Source organism: Mus caroli, unplaced genomic scaffold, assembly GCF_978045245.1.
Source record: "Mus caroli unplaced genomic scaffold, Mus_caroli_1 scaffold_17, whole genome shotgun sequence".
In the NCBI taxonomy this organism is placed as follows: domain Eukaryota; kingdom Metazoa; phylum Chordata; class Mammalia; order Rodentia; family Muridae; genus Mus; species Mus caroli.
The window spans coordinates 23539741-23559150 of NW_028227272.1; the positions used below are offsets into that span (position 1 = coordinate 23539741).

Here is a 19410-nt window from a genome sequence, read left to right on the forward strand (position 1 = left end):
TTTAAGACATGGAAAGCCAATAATTATAATAAACTATATCAATAGTTTTGAAGATAAAAATCATATGATCATCTTAACATATGCAATAAAAGTCTTTGGCAAAATCTAACACAGCTCCATATTAATTATCCTAGATAAAGAAGGACTAGATGAACAGAATAAAAGCTATGCATGGAAAACATACAGCCAACATGATTCTAAACAGAGAAAAACTTGAACTAATTTAACTGACATCCCGATTAAGACAGGGATGTCCACTATCCCCAATCCTTTTCAATACCATTATCAAAACACTAGCTGGAGCAATAAGACAAAAAGAAGTAAGTTAAAGAGATATAAACAGACAATCAGAAAATTATATTATTCTTATTTGCAAATGATGTGATAATATACCCAAACTTCTGGCAGAAAAGTTCGAAAAATGATTAACAATTTTAGAATCAATTTGAAAAGAATAGATTTTCTGAACACCACCACCAAATATATAGAAAGATCGTGGAATACTCTTATCTACAGTATCTTAAAGAAAATAAAATATCGAGGAATAAACCTGATCAAGACAGTGAAATATGGCCATGACAAAAAAATTAAATCTCTGACGTAAAACATTAAGTAATTTAATATACTAGAAGATGGAAAATCATCCCATGCTCATGATTGTTAGAAATATTAATGTAAAAATGACTATTCTAGTAAAGGCCATTTACAGATTCAATACAATCACAATCAAAATCCTCATCTCATTCTTTTCAGAAATAGAAAAATCTATCCTAAAATTTATATGGAACCAGAAAAGATCTCAAATGGCTAAAACAATTCTGAGCAAAATTAACAATGCTAGAGGAATTGCCCTTCTAGACATCAAAATATATTACAGAAAAATAGCAATAAAAATGATATGGTGGTGGCACAAAACTATACTTGTAAACAAATGGAAGGGAATCCAAGACCCAAACATGAGTACATCTGATTGTTAGATAGTCCTCTAATAGGGGACATTCCGAAAAGGGGAAGGTAGATCATTATTGTCATGTGTTGCCATAAAGACTGGATGTTCACATGCAACGGAATGAATATACCTAAGATACGTTGGGTTAATGGGTGTCCTGCCTTCACTCTGCGACAGGGCTTGGGCAACTGATGAAGTGGGACACAGGAGTTTTGACTGCGCTTACGTCACGCCTGTGCGGGTGGGTGTTGGGCTTTGAGAAGCCACCAGACATTTCTCCAGGGTAGGGGAGCCGAGTCTGAAGTCCCTGGGGACTATTGAAGTCAGCTTGGGGGTCCTCATGCCTGCAAGGTGGCCAGGACCATCTGGTTCTCAGGCTCTTGGGCACCCCAGGCTCCCCTGGATGCCGTGGAAGAGCTGAGAAAAGAGTAGGGGCCCACAGGCTGGATCTAACCTGGGGCTGAAGGGGAGGAGAGGGAAGAGCTCCAGCTGGGTCCTGCAGGGAGGAGAGAGTCTTCTTTGTTGCTTGTTCCCGCAGGTGGCGGCTTGACTTGGTGGAGGCTGGGGCTGGAAGGTTTTCTGCGGATATGAGACATCCTCCTGCTCATTAGGTGAAAACCTTCTCCATCGCCTCCCACGGCGGATCCCGATGAAAATAGTTCGTCCATGGTTTTAAGGAAAAGCTGTGATGAGTAAAACCGTACTCCACTTTTCAGGGTGGGCCTGAGATTAAATACCTTTTGCAGGTAGGAGTGTCTGGGAAGGGGAGTTTATTGACTAAGCCTACTTGCCTTTAGGTACCTCATTAAAATGGAGATCTGTCTTGAGGCTATGTGATCTGTGGTCACATCCTCTACCTGTGGAAGAGCTTGGGGGTGTTGCCCTTATATGACTGATGGACAGACCTATGGAGAGCTGTGGCCTCGTGTCAGGAACCTGGTGTCCAGGAGCATGGCAAAACACCTACTGTCCCTTACAGGGTTATTCCTTGAAGGGTCACTGGAGTTTCAAGCCTTTTCTCAACCATAAACTAGGCTGCCTTTCATGATCTTACAAAGATATTATCATCTTACACAAAAACTAAGTCCAAAATTGACCAAAGACTTAAATATGAAAACGAAAGAAGGCCTGGACAGTGTCCTTCAGAATATAGGTGCAGAACAGGACTTCCTCAGCACGACTCCATTTGCCCAAGAGTGGTGGCTGACAATGGACAAGTGGGACTTTATAAAAATTCCAAAGCAGACTAACTGAAAAACTGTTATAAGACTAAGGAAACAAATCAAAATCAAAAGGAAGTACACAAAGCAGAGGAGAATCCTCTCCAGTTATACATCTAACAGAAGATTAATATACAAAATATATAAAGAACTCCAAAAAAAAAAAAAAAAAGAAAGAAAAGAGTCAAAATGACCCACTGAGTATCTGAGCTTTGGATCTAAACAGAGAGTTCTCAAAAGGAGAAATATAAAAGGCTAGGGAATATTGTGAAAAAAAATGTTGATCATCTGTAGCAATCACAGAAAAGCAAATTAAAACAGTTTTGATATTCCACCTTTATCCCAGTTAGAATGTCAGAATGAACAGAATAACAAGTCACAAATGTTGGTGAAGACATTGGGGGAAGGGAACACACACTCATATAGTGCTAGTGGATGCAGACAGGTCCAACCTCTCCAAATAATCCATAAAAAGAAAAACTGAAAGTACCATGTGACCACTCCATGGTGAGTGCCTACTCCATATCCTCTTCCACAGACACTTGCTCAGCAATGTTCATTAGTAGGAAATGGAAACAACTGAACTGTCCTTTAACTGACAAATGAGTTTTTAAAATGTCTTTCATATACACCGTAGAATAGTAATCAGCCACAAAGAAAGGTGAAATCATAAAATTTCAGGTGAGTGGATGGGTTTAGAAATGTTGGATTGGGTGGGATAACCCATACCTAGAGAGAATAATGTGCATTCTCTCTCATATCTACAGTTCCTAACACCAAATCCTCAACCATGAGTATACCACATAGAGTAACTTGGAGACCAGTTAGGCTGGGGAGAGCAATAAATGTTTTCTGAGCACTTCATGCAAAAGTATACTAACTTTAGAATTCTTTTTTTCTGTTCTGTTCGAAACAGAATCTATTCTAGCAGATACGCCGTAGTTTATAGTTTATCTTACACAATTTGCTAAGCTTCATTAATTGATGAAATTCAATAAATAAACTTGGTTACAACAACTTTATGTATTTAGAAAAATTAAAGATACACTATTGAGATTTCCTGTTTTGCCAGTACCCAGCTATTCCCCAGTTATCTGTGTGGGGTGTGTGTGTGTGTATGTGTGTGTGTGTATGTATGTGTGTGTATGTGTGTGTGTGTATGTGTGTATGTGTGTGTGTATGTATGTGTGTGTATGTGTGTGTGTATGTGTGTGTGTGTATGTGTGTGTGTGTATGTGTGTGTGTGTGTGTGTGTGTGTGAACTTGACACTTAAGACATCTACAAAGAGGAAGTTCCCATTGAGTAATCAAGTCCATCATATTTGACTACATAGAATAGGCAAATCTGTAGCAGGTTTTCTTGGTTGGTGATTGATGTGGGAGAGTTCAGCCCTCTGTGGGTGGAGTTACCTCTGAGAAGGTGGTCCTGGGTTAAATAAGAAAGCAAGCACTGGGGAGCTAGCCAGTAAGCTGCTTTTCTTTATGGTCTCTGCTATAGTTTCTTCCTCTAGGTTTCTGCTGTCATTGAATTTCTGCATGGCTTTCCTCAAAGATGGACTGTGATTGGGACATGTAAATGAAATAAATCCTGTCTGTTCCAGCAACAGAAAAGCAAGCTAGGAAAGAAATTGGCTTTTTTATACAACTCAGGACCATTTTCCCAGAGATGACACTGCCCACAGTAGGCTGAGCTCTCTCACAGCAATCATCAACTAAGAAAAACTGCTATAGATTTGCTCACTGTAGCCAAACATGATCGCAGTACCAGGGAGTCCGTTCTTTTTTGGGACAAACCTATCCATGTTTATTTTTTTCTTTTGTTGTTGTTTTTGTCTGTTTTGTTTTAGAAGGTTTGGGAATGTTCAGAACTTTTGGCTGGAAAATCCATTAGTGTCCAAAGCTTAATGGGCTGTTTGTCTATAGGAGATTAGAAGATAGGATGCTCTGGAAACAAGCAGATGGCGGCAGCCTAGATATGAAGTTTCAGAGAGAAGTTTGAGTCCCTCCTTCTCTTACTGCATTGAGAATATGACATTGTATTATGCTGCGGTTTCTCCTTTGAGGTGTTCTCAGCTAGGATTTCTGAAGTCATCCTGTTATGGTTCCCGTGACACTTTGAAGATGCACTGATCAAAGATGTCACAAGATGCTCTGCCACTGAAAATTTTCTGGCATTTTCTCATGATTAGAATAGGGTTATAGGTTTTTGAGGAATGCACAAGGGTAATGAGCCATCTTTGTAACAGTATGCCAAATGTGTGTACATGAATTATGACAGTGACCTTGGCCATCATCATTTGTCTGACCTGGTATTTATTTGTCAGATTTTTTCTAGTGTCACATTGCTTTCCTTCTCTCTCTCTCGCTCTCGCTCTCGCTCTCGCTCTCGCTCTCGCTCTCGCTCTCGCTCTCTCTCGCTCTCGCTCTGTGTGTGTGTGTGTGTGTGTGTGTGTGTGTGTGTGTGTGTGTGTGTGTGTGTGTGATGTACAAATTTTCATGTGCATGCAGGTACACATTTGTGTAGAGAGCAGAAGACAGGATTTTTCGCTGATTTGAACCAATAGTCTAGGCTGGCTGTCCAGCAAGCTCTGCAGAATTGCCTACCTCCACTTCCTAATGTACAGCAATGAGCAGCTTAGCTTCTGTTTTGTAATATGAACTCTGGAGATTGAACTCAGATTCTCCACTCTTTCTCCCCACCCCACCCCCACTTTAATGATATTCATTGGAAGGAAGTCACTATGCAAACCCTACACTAAAGTTCTAAATTGAGACTGAGGAGAAGTCTTAGTGTATAAGAACACTTGCTCTTCTTGTGGAAGATCAAGGCTAGGTGCCCAGCACTCACATGGCAGCTCATACCTCTCTCCAGTTCTAGGGATCTGATGCCCTCTTCTGCCCTCCATATAGACATGCAGGCAAAACAGGAGCATAAAATCACAAAAACAAACAGGGGAGACCTAGCTCATTAAGGGAAGACTGTCCTGAAATCTATTTGGGATATTAAGAATTGTTTTGCATGGAGAATTTGTTTCTTCTCAGCAATTTATTTATTCACCCTTCATTTACTTATTAGGACATACTATGAGGGCATAGATATGTATTATTTATAAGGTTCCAGCTCAATGCTAGTTTATTAGGTCACACAAATTGGTCCCACTTTGGCCACTGGGAGCTTGAGAAGTCACTCCTATTATTCAATATTTTGTCACTAATTATTTTTAGCACGTTCTTACTACCTGATGTTATGAGGTTACTCTATGCTCATGTTGTATGTTTTCTGTCTCCATCCTAGGATCAACTGTTTCCCCAAGACATAGCAAAGGTGTTTGCCCATTTAACTATTTTCTTATTGTCTATGTACTAGAACAGTCCTGGGCACAGAGAAGTCACAGAATAAACCATTGTCGAGTGGATAAATTAATGAGTAGGTGTGAGAAGTGGACAGAGCAGTTCTGACCTGAATCCTAGCCCTATGTTTGACTCTTCTTTCCCTCAAGGTAAGTGGGATCCAGCATTTGGGGATTAAACTTTTCATGAGTAACATTATAGGACCTCAAATTATTTTATTCTCAAGTATTATGTTTTAGATTGTTTGTTTGTTTGTTTGTTTTTTAAGACAGGGTTTTATTGTGTAGCCTTGGCTGCCCTGGAAACAGATCTGTAGACCAGGCTGTCCTCAAACCCATAGATACCTTCCTGCCTCTGCCTCTGCCTCTGCCTCTGCCTCTGCCTCTGCCTCTGCCTCTGCCTCTGCCTCTGCCTCTGCCTCTGCCTCTGCCTCTGCCTCTGCCTCTGCCTCTGCCTCTGCCTCTGCCTCTGCCTCTGCCTCTGCCTCTGCCTCTGCCTCTGCCTCTGCCTCTGCCTCTGCCTCTGCCTCTGCCTCTGCCTCTGCCTCTGCCTCTGCCTCTGCCTCTGCCTCTGCCTCCCAAGTGCTGGGTTTAAAGGCATGTGCACCACGGTCACCCAGCTCAAATTTTACTTTTAAGAAAGCTTTCATCCTCAAAAAGATATATGAAAACTTACAATTCTCATACTCAAAAGTTTTAAGCGTTACTCCCTTCAGTCAGAACTATTAAGTCTATAAATATTTTCTGCCTGCCCATATTGTAATTAATTATCAAATTTATCTTTGTGTTGTTATTCTGAGAGATCAGACTTTTTTTTCTTTTTTTTTCCTGTCCCTAGGCTGTGAGCAACTTGACTAGAGTCGTGCCTTATTATGCAGAGCACCCTGAGCACCAAGGCAGCTGGCACTGAGGAAGCTCTCAGCAAGTGGTTAAAACAGATAGGCTGCACAAAGAGCTGCTAGGAGAATAAGGCTGTCTTTGTTTGAGTCAACAATAACTCAAGTTGCAAAGCAAGCATAAAGAAAAGCTAAGTTTTTAAGTGTTGAACAATTGTCTGGAGAGGGTACACTTCAATTCTGAGCATGGGGAACGGAGAAAATTCTAAAGAATGAATCCATTCTCCAACTACTCTAACTACCTTTTCCTGAACTCTTTCATTTCTTATTGTTTCCCGTAAATTTGAGTAAACAAGAAAATCTCTAGTGCACAGACTCTCAAACTCCTAAAATGTACCTTAGATATGGTTTCATTCCCTTATCTTGAAGACAGAGAAACTGCTGCCTATTGAGTGAAGTTAATTTATTTTTGTGGCTGGGTAGGACCAAAGTCTAGGTATAATTCACTGTATAGTCAGAACAACCATGTTGCTGGTCTACAGGGAAGCTAATATGGGTATATTTGTTTACAAAGCTCACAGGAAAATACATGTTATGAATAATGGGTAATAGTCAATGAATTCAAAGGTCAAATATTTTTTAAATATTTCAAAAATATTTGCTATGTTCAGGGTGCTCTTTAAAATCCATAAACACAGGAATCTCATCTTCAATTATTAACAAGCCATTATATGGCTGAGTACAGTGATAAAGAACTTTGATCCTATCAATCAGGAGGCAGAGGCAAAGGCAGATAGATGGCTATGAATTCAAGGCTAGCCTGATGTACATAGTGAGTTCCAGCCAACCATGTTTACATAGTAAGACTCAGTCTAAGAAAAAAAATAATGATGATACTATTATTATTATTAAGTTAGCAATTGGTCATAACAAAATAGAAAGTATAATAATATCTATCCAGCACTCACAAGATGTAAGTTGCCAATTGCTTAGTTTTTGCTTCAGGTCTCACCTTCAACTAGGTAAGAACTGATGTTAGGCAAACTATCTTCCAGTTGACTGGTTAGAGAGAAGACATTTAAACATGGACTCTGTAACTCTGGACCTGAAGTTATATTTGCTATCCAGAGAACTTTGCACCTCAAATTCTTGAGCCACTCTGATTAAAGATTTATGCCATTGTATTGATTTAATTAACTATTTGTAGTATCCACAACTGGATCTGATTCTGAGCAGTCTTTGCTACTCAAAAAGCACACTGCTGATGCCAAGAAGTGCTTGCTTGACAAGGAGCCTGATATGACTGTGTCCTGAGAGGCTTTGCCAGAGCCTGACAAATCCAGAGGTGGATGCTCTCAGCCATCCATTGGACTGAGCACAGGGTCATGTGCTGCGTGTGTATTCGTATGTTTACATGCATAGTGAGAGTACTCTGTGTGTGCACATGTATATAACATAAAAAATAAACACCCTGTGTTTACTGTTGTTCTACATGTATGTGATATGCATACAAGAATACATACATATTGGTACTGTTTGACTTTGGAAGTTTCCCTACTTTCTTTGTTCTTTATGGCTATAGAGTCGAAAATGCTTAAATATGGCTTAAGGTTTTTATATCCAAGTTGTGTGTGTGTGTGTGTGTGTGTGTGTGTGTGTGTATGTGTGTGTGTTTATGTATGTGTGTGGTCTGTAAGGACAGTAGATGCAATGCTCTGATTGTGATTCAAGATTTGAAAACACAATAAAAACTGAAACAGAACCAAAAAGGAAACAAATGAGATAAAATTCTGAATGGCAAAAAATGTTAAGGTAAAAGCTTTTCCCGGGGACTTGGGCTTGTCTTACACATTCTGCTTTTATTTCTGACTGTATAAGCAAGCATGCCTTGTTTGTCAAATTCCAAATTTACAATTCTCCCTTCCTATTCTCTTGTCTCAAATTAATTTTATCTGTTAAACCTCAGACATTGTTCTGTTTGTTCTGACATATACAAACAGTGAGGTTATAATAGTGATTTTATCCAATCTTCTGAGAATGTTTATTTTTTTAGTCATTGTATAATTTACATGTAAGAGCAGGTCACTTGCAGCATGACCTTTAAGACTCACAGTAATGGGCTACACATTTCACTCTCAGATGTTGTCTTCTCTTCCCTGGCCTTTGTAGGAGCTGTTCAGAAATCACAAGTCATGAGCTTGAGTATAGGCTACCAAGCAAACCATTCTCTCTCTGCCTTGGAAATGTAGCTGTACAGATGTCAAGGTTATCATATGGTAAGTAAAATCTAAAATAGCATGTATATGCTTCCAGCCACAGGAACGATCAGATCGATAAAGAGAGGACTGTACATTTTGGCTATCATTAATTCAGGAAGAATCAAAAAGGGTTCAGGGTTTGGTGTGGCAACAGAAAACAGTTAAAACCTGAAACTAAGGAATAAGAGTGGATGCAACATACCATATGGAATCAATTGGTGAGATAAAACAACACACACACACACACACACCACTTTGCTAAACTTTGTGCTTTTTCTGTGACCTTCATCTTCCTTTTTGTATGATCTTAACTTCAAGAGTAGTTCCAAAATTTACCAAGAACAGAGTGTGTCCTGTTTTAACCAATCTCCTCAATGATTCTTTGTTAATTGCCTGTACATAGGTGAAAAGTGTTGATAGGCCATATGCACAAGTATGCTAGCAGTATGGACAAGTGGATGACAGTGCATGCTCTCTGTATTTCTGGGTGGTGCTGTCAGTCAGTTGTAGAATTACTGTTGCCCCTGCTTCTTAAAGACATGCCAATAGGATGAAAAAGACAGGCAGTGATTTAATATTATCCAACACATAAGGACTTCAGAGGAGACGAGCTATTGGCTTTTTCTTTCAGCTGGGCTGCTCTGATGAAGCAAATCACAGAAAGTGTGTTCTCATCAGATCACTGCTGTCAATGATCTTTGGAATGATGCTGGCAGTTTCTTTCCAAGATGCCAAGTTCATTTAATGACTTCACAGACAAGACAATTTCACCTACACATTTTATACACCGACGCTCTTCCCAAACCACAGCTTTGACTTGTGGGTCTTCAAGAATAAAGACTGGCAAAAGATGCTGATTCATTAATGTAAACGGAATATGAAAGGCATTGGTGGAATAGGTCATGATAAAGAATGATGGTTACAGCAATTTTAAATAAAGTGGTCTTTCCATGTCTTTCTCTATGGGAAATCAAGTTGCTTAATTAGTTCGAATTTCAGTACTTGATGGAGGCTCAGAGCTAACTATTCTGAAGGCTGATGATGCAAAGATGCTGGTTAGCTCTGTATCTTAGCTATAAACAAGCACTGTAGTGAGGAGCCCAAGGTTGTGTGAGTCTTTGTGACAAATGCACAGAGCTACCTGGAGAAGAGCCTGGTACAACTCCCTGTCATCAGCTCTACTCCTTGATTTTCCCTGTATCCCTCTCTGAGAGAAATTCCCATCATTCAACAGGAGCATCAACTTAGAGTGAGAATAGTAACTCCCGCTGCAGGACCACTTTCCGTCACTGTTCAGAGGACCTGGCTTCCTTTGTAACTCAGACTGATGCACAGGAACATCAAAGATTGGAGTTATTATAGTTCCGGGGAGAGGCCTCTCCAGCCTACATATTCATGGGTAAGCTGCCTCTCTAGCTTCCCTGCTACCTCTGTGCTCTCACAATAAATCAAGGAAGTGTTTTAAGGTCATAAGTTTTCTGCTGCAACACTGATCAATTGAAATGTGTTTACTGAGTGCCTGGACTGATCAATGCACGTTTTGTCAACAACCTATCACAAGTAAATAACTGTGTGAAAATTGTGCAGAATAAAATTACTACCATCCCTGACTCCATCAAGCCTTCTGTGGTTCCTTAGGGGGAAAGGACCGGTACTGTCACAGAATTTTGCTGTCCAGGGCGTGGGACAAAGAGTTCCATCTTCTGTCCACATTGTCAGGCATGATGGGAGGTGCTTATTGTTCCAAGCATCCTTATAATAACTTGCTTTCAGAATAGAGGTGTTTTATTCCCCGTGTGTCATCCATAAACATCAAGACTGAGAAGTCAGAAAAATTATTTCAGAACTCACAATCAGGGCTGAGCTGAGGCTCAATCAGTAAAGTGTTCACAAGCATTCAAGCACAAGGGGCCTGGTTAGATATCTAGACCATAGGTTAAAATATAGCCTAACATGATGGACTCCTAGTCTCAGTGTCCAGATAGCCTAGCTTAATTGATTAGTTTTTAATCAATCAGAGTCCTTGTCTACAAAACCATACAAAACAAAACAAACAAACAAAAACCACTAGAAATCAAACAAGCACTCCAAGGTGATTATGCATGGCATCATGGGGAAACACACACACACACACACACACACACACACACACAACTAATCGCTTCAAAGTTTGGAATACAAATGTTAAGCAGGGCTGGTGTGGTATACCTGGGGTGAGTGGGTCTTTGTCCTTTTCCTGTGGCTTCCTGTTGCTTTCCATCCAGGTTCTCTACAAACTTGCATCTCTGAGAAGCCTATATTTCTATCTCTTTCCTTCTTCCTCTCTTTATCCAGTCCTGTGATTCACACCAGAACCTTTCAGTTAAACATAATGTCAAACATGGCTTTCCCCCTCTCCAACATTTCATAGACTGTATCTTCACAAAAAGAGAGCTGGGCACTGGTGATAATCATAAGTTGATGCAGATGAGTGGGTGTCCTTCCTTTCCTTATATAGATACAAAGGTGAAGCACATTAAATAACTCCTCAGAAACATTGGACACCTTTGTTGCCATTCATTTTAAATATATTAACATTACTTAGCAGAGAAAATAAATGGCCCCTTACTGAATAGTTACAAGTACTGATATTTTTTGAAAGTTACTTACCTTTGTGATACCTTTGCTATATACCATGTACTTTAATGTGCTTTGCAAAATTTAAAATAAATTCCAATAGCAAAATTTCATAAAAACACATAAAGAACATATTTACAAAGGAAAAGGGCTAACCATACACCCCAAATGGGGGAGGAGAAACCTCTTGGGTGAAACATTAATAATGGTAGAAAAATGAATCACAAATTAGAACTGGTGAAAGAAATAAAATAAATTCCATTCATATTTTTTGTAGCCTTGGGCTTTTCTGAAGCTGGTGGCTCAATTTTTATTTATTTGATTTATTTACTTTATTGATGTCTTTACATTAAGGTAAACACTATGTTGACTTTTCTTTCTAAACACATAACAAATTGCTTACTTCCTCATCTTTCTATGAGAAAGAAGAATATATTTAGTCTTTTCCCATAAAAGAAAAGCTATGAAATCCCTCGTTCAATGATACAGTGACAGTTTTATTTGTTTTATAGTAAACTTCATTGTGGAGTAACATAAATAAAACACAGATAGTGCAGACACTCGTAGGTTTTCATACATCACTTCTTTTCATCTTCCTAATTGGCCTCATGGCTATACACACAAGAGCTTTGGATGTTATATTTTAACATTTAAATATAGGAATCATTATCGTGTATATAATTGCTAATATCTGAACAAGACTGTCACAAGTGACTGGACTGGACCAGCAGGAGAACTCAGAGATACAGTCCATGCCTAGTGTGTATGTGTGTGTGTGTGTACTCAGTACTCGGTTGGATCCCCAGAAACACACACACACACACACACACACACACACACACACACACATACTTATAAAGATTTCTACCAGAATCATACTGCAGTTTTAGAAACACACATTCCAGGAAATTAACTCTCTTCTCCATTTTTAAAGTTTCTTAAATTATATTTATATTCTTAGACAATCAATGTTCAGAGCTCTTTTACTGTACAGAGCTGGGATCCCAGATCCACAAAACAGAAACTGTGCACTCCCTTCTCAGTGTCTCAGCTAATTTCTCCATGCTGACCCAATACCCTTCCCTTCCCTTCCCTTCCCTTCCCTTCCCTTCCCTTCCCTTCCCTTCCCTTCCCTTCCCTTCCCTTCCCTTCCCTTCCCTTCCCTTCCCTTCCCTTCCCTTCCCTTCCCTTCCTTCTGAACTTCCTTCCTTCCTTCCTTCCTTCCTTCCTTCCTTCCTTCCTTCCTTCCTTCCTCCTTCCTCCTTCCCTCCCTCCCTCCCTCCCTCCCTCCCTCCCTCCCTCCCTCCCTCCCTCCCTCCCCCTCTCTCTGTCTCTTTCTTTCTTTCTTTCTTTCTTTCTTTCTTTCTTTCTTTCTTTCTTTCTTTCTTTCTTTCTTTCTTTCTTTCTTCTTTCTTCTTTTCTCCTTTCCCTCGTCTTCTTCTCAGGGCAGTTGCTCGCTCTAATGGGTATGATATGTTTCACTCTTCTCTCATGGTTTTAATATACATTTCTTCCATGACTCAGAATAGCGAGAATCTTTTACATGTTTATTGGTCATGGGCATATACTTTTCAAATGAATCTCTACTCAACTCTCTTAATTATTATTAAATTAGGTTATTTGTATTTCTGTTCTGTTGTAGAAGTTCTTTATAATTACCACTGGATTAATATGGATTTGTTGTTGTTGTTTTTATTTCCTCTCAGTGTGAATTTTTTTCTTAGATACATTTTCAGGTTTAAAATATCCATTGTTTTTGTCACGTGGCATTTTTAAAGAACTATGCATTAGCTTTAACACTGTGAAAGTGAAGCAATGACACTGTTACCACCAAATTTTATTAGTAAAATTTTAGCTTTCTCTTTTAGTAGCACATGGAAATATGTTCTTGGTCACCTCTCTTTGCCTTGTTTTGCTTTTTGAGCAAAGCTGTAGATGTAGAAGAGGCCACATCTACATCTAGGCTGGTGGCTCTACTCTCCCTTGTTTGCTCATTGCTGAATCATGTATTTGCCTGTTTAACTATTGGAATTTGGGTGTTTGTCTAGTCACTTTTCAAACATCCTGTAACAATGTCCCTATGCATATTTAAATTTTAAGCTATATTGTAGTTTTTTGATGTCTAAAACTTTGTATCTGTATGCAACATCTGTCAGTGTTTTGAGACTTGGTTCTGGGTCCTCCGGACTGTATTTTCTATTGTTTCTTTTTAGAACAAGGTCATCCTGTATCAGTTTTACTCAAGGTACTTCACAATTGACATGCTGGAGCTATGAAATTTACACAAACTGCTGCTCTTGTGAGTGGTCACCTAAATGTCAGCCTATGCTATTACGTGGCCAGTGGAACATTTTGGTGGAGGAAAATGCGTTTCTTGGAAACATAGCACCAATAAATAAGGTGGCCTTCAGTGGCAGTGAGAGTACCCTGCTGTCAGCAGCAGCAATCAAAGCCATATTGGAGGCATGATGACCAAGGAATAAAGAAAAGGGTTCTGATTGGGGGTTGGGTATGTGTGGGGGTAGCTAACAATTTTTATCCAGTTCCATGAATTTTACAGGAATAATAAAATTAAGGTCTCTGACCACAGAGGTCTTTACAAGTACCAGGATGAGAGGTGATATTAAATCTTAAGACCTTGGCCAAATTCCAAAGTGGGTAATTGCTTTCAGGCAATTTTAAATCCCCTTTGCAACCTCTAATGCAGTCCTCACAACATTCCTGGGGCCAGCTTAGCTGCATCCTGCTACTCCTTATTGGAAAGACATTACTGAGCTCTGCTCTAGAGAACCCTTGACACCACTAGAGAAGATTTATTATAACTGTCACTTCTATCTTTAACTTTTGAAGAGTCCCTAAAACTTAGTCTGTTATAGAAAAGTCTGGATATTATTAAGTGTGTTGTGTTTGGCTTAGGTATTCTTCAATGACTATGTTGGGTATAGTTGAAGCATGAAAAGTCTGTGTTTGTATGTGTGTGTGTGTGTGTGTGTGTGTGTATGTGTGTGTTTGTATATGTGTGCATATGTGCATGTATATGTTTGTATGTGCCAGTGTGTGCATGTATGTGTATATGTGCCTGTGTGTTCATGTATGTGTATTTTTGCCTGTGTGTTTATGTATATATGTTCATGTATATTCATGTGTGTGCATACATTTGTGTTCCATGTACACAAATGGATGAGTGTGCAGGTGTACATGTAGATGCTTGGTCAGGTGGCTCGTGTCTTCCTCTATCACTCCCTAACATATGATATCTCTAATGAAATCAGAAGTCCAAGCCTTGTGCTAGGCCATTGGCTAACAGTCTGTCTCCACTCTCCAATGCTGGAGTCATGGGCATAAGCAGCCATACCCAACTTTTTATGTGGGTGTTGGGATTGGAACTTAGGTTGTCTGATTTTAGAGCAAGTGCTTGCTCTTCTACAGTGAGCCATCTGCCCAGCATCCAAGGTCTCTAACTGGTATTACCTGTGCTGACCTGAGCAAGGTTCTTTTGTTCATCTGCTTCCAGGAACTCCTAGTTTTCTGCCCAGTTCTCTTGCACAGCTAGGAAGAGGTTCACAGCTTTTTTTGTCATCATCTACTCCATGGGATAGAGATTTGGTCAAGAAAGAGGTCATTTCCTGTCTCTCCTTTGAGTAACTCTATATATACCACCTAACCTGTCCTCACCCTTTCTATTGTTTATGTGTCCTCTGCCTTTCTTTTTTCTTACAAAATCCTTTCTGTGCCCAAGCCCAACACCATGGCATAGCATGATCTTCTATCTGGAAGTCACATTCTAGTTCAGTGTACAATGTGAATGTGTCAACAGTCCCAAGTAACTTTCATTCCAGAAAGTTTCCTTTTTATATTCACTCCACATTTCTTGTTGAGTACCTTGAAGAATTTAATATTTCTTAATCATCAAATATAATTAATAGTTATAATAATGAATATAATAATTCATAACATATGAAAAAGAAAACTCAATACTTGTTTTAATTCTTGTGATCAATGGACAACTTGTGTGAGCATCAAATTCTTAAAAGTACAAAGAACATTATAGTTTATTTGAGATTAGTAAATTCAAAAAATCCCAGTAAATTTCTTATTTTTCCTTTCTGTTAACTTTAAGTCCTATTCAATAACTATATATGTACAAAGTTTATCAAATGTACTTAGAATTCAATAGCCTCCTGTGTTTCAAATTGTTGAGTTTTTCTTTCGTGTATACATGGTAAACAACTATTTTTTAGACATGGTTTCTATGGAGTTGAAATAAGTAATAATTTTTAAAATTTTCTCAAATTTTGTTTGAATTTGTGAAATATCAGGGTAGGTGAGGAATGAGCATGGCTAGACATTCTCTCCATCAAATTTCACACCTACAGGTTATTCTTATCACTCAATATTCATAACTTACGTGACAGTCCAAGGATTGACATTTCTAATTTTTAATTACTACTAATTTTCAGACACATGGTTTCCTTCCAAATTCTTAACCTCCTGTATCAGCCTCACTAGCACCAGCATTACAGGCTAGCATCACTATGCCTGGCTTTGTACATCGCTAATTATTAAGAATAAAGCAAACTCTACAAAAACAATACAATAAAGTAAAATTTAAACTGCATAAGTGATTTGAGAAGTTAATGTTGGCTGTGGATCACTGTAGGGCAATAATAGGAACAGCTTCTGACTTGCTCCAGGTGGTGACTCAGCTACTCCCAAAACAGGTGATTCCTTCCAGAATGAGTAGTAACCTAAGTCAGGACATGTGCACCAGGCTCCCCTCTACACTTAGCAGTACCACCCTACCCATCTCCTCTAGGCCTCTATATGCACTTAAGTTCCAGACTGCTTTAACTATTTCGGATTACAGTTCTAAAGGTGCAACCAAACAACGTGCTAAATATAGATTCTTGTGAAAACTAGATGTGGAAGTTGCTCCACTGGTTCTTGCTGTTTGGGATTAAGAAGCAGCTCAAGTTACCTCAGGACCTATCATCACCAGGTATGTCTCTAGTGCTGACACTTAATGAAGGCAACTTCCCAAAAGAGAAGACATAGTTCAGCTATTTGCTCATTTTTTCAAGTAAGACATGACTCAGTGGCTCACCAATTGCCAGGAAGAGCATGGTCACAATAACAACCATAAGGTGAAACATTTTGCACCACAAGAAATGAATGTATTATACTAGGTAAAATCACACATATCATATCAATCATACATTGTATCAACATGAAAACTGAGTTATTTAAAAGATAGTCTATTGACATGGATTCTCTTTACATGATTGTGTTCGCTTTGCCAAAGTTTTCCAACATGTTTCATGGTGTCTTTGTTTTGTACTTCTAAAATGTTCATTTAAAGTAATAAAAATTAACAGTGCAACATTGATTTTGAGCTATTTCAAACAAGGCAGAGTAGAAAGTAATGGTAGGTTCTTCAGTTAGAATTTAAAACTGTCTCAGTTTTGTGGTGTTGGGCTGTCTGCATATCTTGTCTAGGTATCATAATTTTTGCCTATAAAACCGGAAAAATACTTATATCATAAAGGTGGTGCCCATGATAACATAAGAGGCATAAAACCTGCAATGCTTAAGGACCACCTATCTTTCAGCAGGCAGAGTTATCATTCATCTATCCCAAACCATTTTTTTCAATTTTTTTATTAGATATTTTCTTTATTTACATTTCAAATGCTATCACAAAAGTCCTCTATATCCTCCCCCTGCCCTGCTCCCCTACCCACCCACTCCCACTTCTTGGCCCTGGCATTTCCCTGAACTGGAGCATATAAAGTTTGTAAGACCTAGGGGCCTGTCTTCCCGATGATGGCCCACTAGGCCTTCTTCTGCTACATATGCAGATAGAGACACAAGCTCTGGGGGTACTGGTTAGTTCATATTGTTGTTCCACCTGTAGAGTTGCAGACCCCTTCAGCTCCTTTGGTACTTTCTCTAGCTCCTCCATTGGGGTCCCTGTGTTCCATCCTATAGATGACTGTGAGCATTCACTTCTGTATTTGCCAGGCACTGGCATAGCCTCACAAGAGAGCTATATCAGGGTCCTGTCAGCAAAGTCTTTCTGGCATATGCAATAGTGTCTGGGTTTGGTGATTGTATATGGGATGAAACCTCGGGTGGAGCAGTCTCTGGATGGTCTTTCCTTCCATCTTAGTTCAGAACTTTGTCTCTGTAACTCCTTCCATGGGTATTTTGTTCCCTATTCTAAGAAGGAGCAAAGTATCCACACTTTGGTCTTCCTTCTTTTTGAGTTTCATGTGTTTTGCAAATTGTATCTTAGATATTCTAAGTTTCTGCGCTAATATCCGCTTATCAGTGAGTCCATACCATTGTGTGTTCTTTTCTGATTGGGTTACCTCATTCAGGATGACATCCTTCAGATGCATCCATTTGCCTAAGAATTTCATGAATTCATTGTTTTTAATGGCTGAGTAGTACTCCATTGTGTAAGTATACCACAATTTCTGTATCCATTTCTCTGTTGAGGGACATCTGGGTTTTACTGGAAGATCCAGCAATTCCTCTCCTGGGTATATACACAGAAGATGGTCCAACTTGTAATAAGGACACATGCTCCACTATGTTCATAGCAACCTTATTTATAATAGCCAGAAGCTGGAAAGAACCCAAACCGTTTTTCATATTGAGTAAAATTCTGGCATAGGTCAAGCAAGTCATACTACTTGCTATTATAGTAACAAAGTGATGTTTTGCTTCTTCTTCCAATGTCCAGTCAAGCACACTTGCCCAGCCTTTATCTCCACTGCCCTTCATGTTATTTCCAGCTAATGTCAAAAGATCCACCATGAATAATTCTTCCCATCTCTCCAGGATATGAGAAAACAACTTTCACTGGGCTTAGCCAGAGTACCATACTAACATTCCCACATTTCATGCCAATCCTGTTGCATCTCCTAGATTTATATGTCAGATAGTGACTGTATGAACTAATACGCTTCCCTTCTTCTCTCTGTTGAGCCACAGACCATTCCCATACCTCCATTCACTTTTGAGATGTGTTTTGTTAAATATCCAAGGCTGGGCCCAAAGTCATTTCACTTGGGCCAGCTCTGAGCTTGCAATTCTCCTGCCTCAGGTTTGGGAAGATTGAGATAAAATTAATGCTGCCACATTCCTGGAAACACAATCCCACCTCTCTGCCCAATTCAAGCTAGTGTTACCTGTTTCTCTTCTCGATCTTTTCTGAACAGAGGCCATTTTCCTTGCTCAGCATGCCAAGTGTACCAAGGGCATTTGATTGAGTGCTCTTGCATGTTATTGTGTCATGAAGGGAGTGTGACCTTCTGCAGCTCTTGAAGTGGGAGTTTAGTGTTGGTTTCAACACTAACAGGCTGTGTAACATTCTGTAAATCATTTTCTGTGATTCAATTCTCTCCTCACTACAAGCAGGAGAAATCACCCCCGCCTTTGAACAACATAAAGTAAAACAGATTATGTTGGGTTTTTTTTTTTTTTGGTTGGTTTTCTTTCTGTTGCTTTGTTTTGTTTGTTTGTTTGTTTGTTTGTTTTTAATTTCTGTTGGGTTTTCTTACTGTTGTTGGTGATGGTTGCTTGGTTTTCTTTTGGCCAGCTAGACTCAGTGTTATCTGGGAAAAAGAACTTCTGTTGAGAAAATGCTTACATTATTATCCACAGGCAAGTCTGTAGTGCCTTCCTTCTCTTGATCAATAGTTGATGAAGGTGGGTTGAGCTCATAGCAGCTTGTGCTGACACCAACTCTAGGCAAGTAGTCCTGATCTGAGCAAGAAAGCAAGATTTGAAAGTCATAAAAACCAAGTGAGTAAGCAGAGCTCCTTCATGGATTCTGCTTCATTCCTCCCTCCAGCTTCCTGCCTCTGTGGTCCTGCTTTGATTTCTTGCCCTGACTTTCCTCAGATGGAGTATAATTAGAGATTTTAAACTCAAATAAGCCTCTCTCTCCCCAAGTTGTTTAGGTCATGGTGTTTTATCACAGCTACAAAACAACCCAATTAAAACAGGCAACAGTATTAGGAATGTTGCTATAACAGCCTTGACCGTGTTGTTTGGGTAGAGATCATAGAAATGTTTTGAAAAGTTGGGCTGGAAAATCCATTGACTACTCAGAACGTATTGGGCTGTTTTGGGATCAGAAAGACAAGAATATTGACAACAGTGAAAGTGATG

The 19410-nt window shown here is 39.3% G+C and overlaps 1 protein-coding gene across 1 annotated transcript in view; it reads right to left on the reverse strand.

Annotated features, from left to right (window-relative positions):
• Tmem207 (transmembrane protein 207) overlaps positions 1-18490 on the reverse strand; it is a 70734-nt gene extending 52244 nt beyond the window's left edge. The window contains exon 1 of the mRNA XM_021185655.3: positions 18426-18490. Coding sequence (XP_021041314.2) covers positions 18426-18478 — 53 coding nt within the window. The 5' untranslated portion in view covers positions 18479-18490. The remainder of the gene's footprint in view (positions 1-18425) is intronic.
• Between the last annotated feature and the right edge of the window lie 920 nt (positions 18491-19410).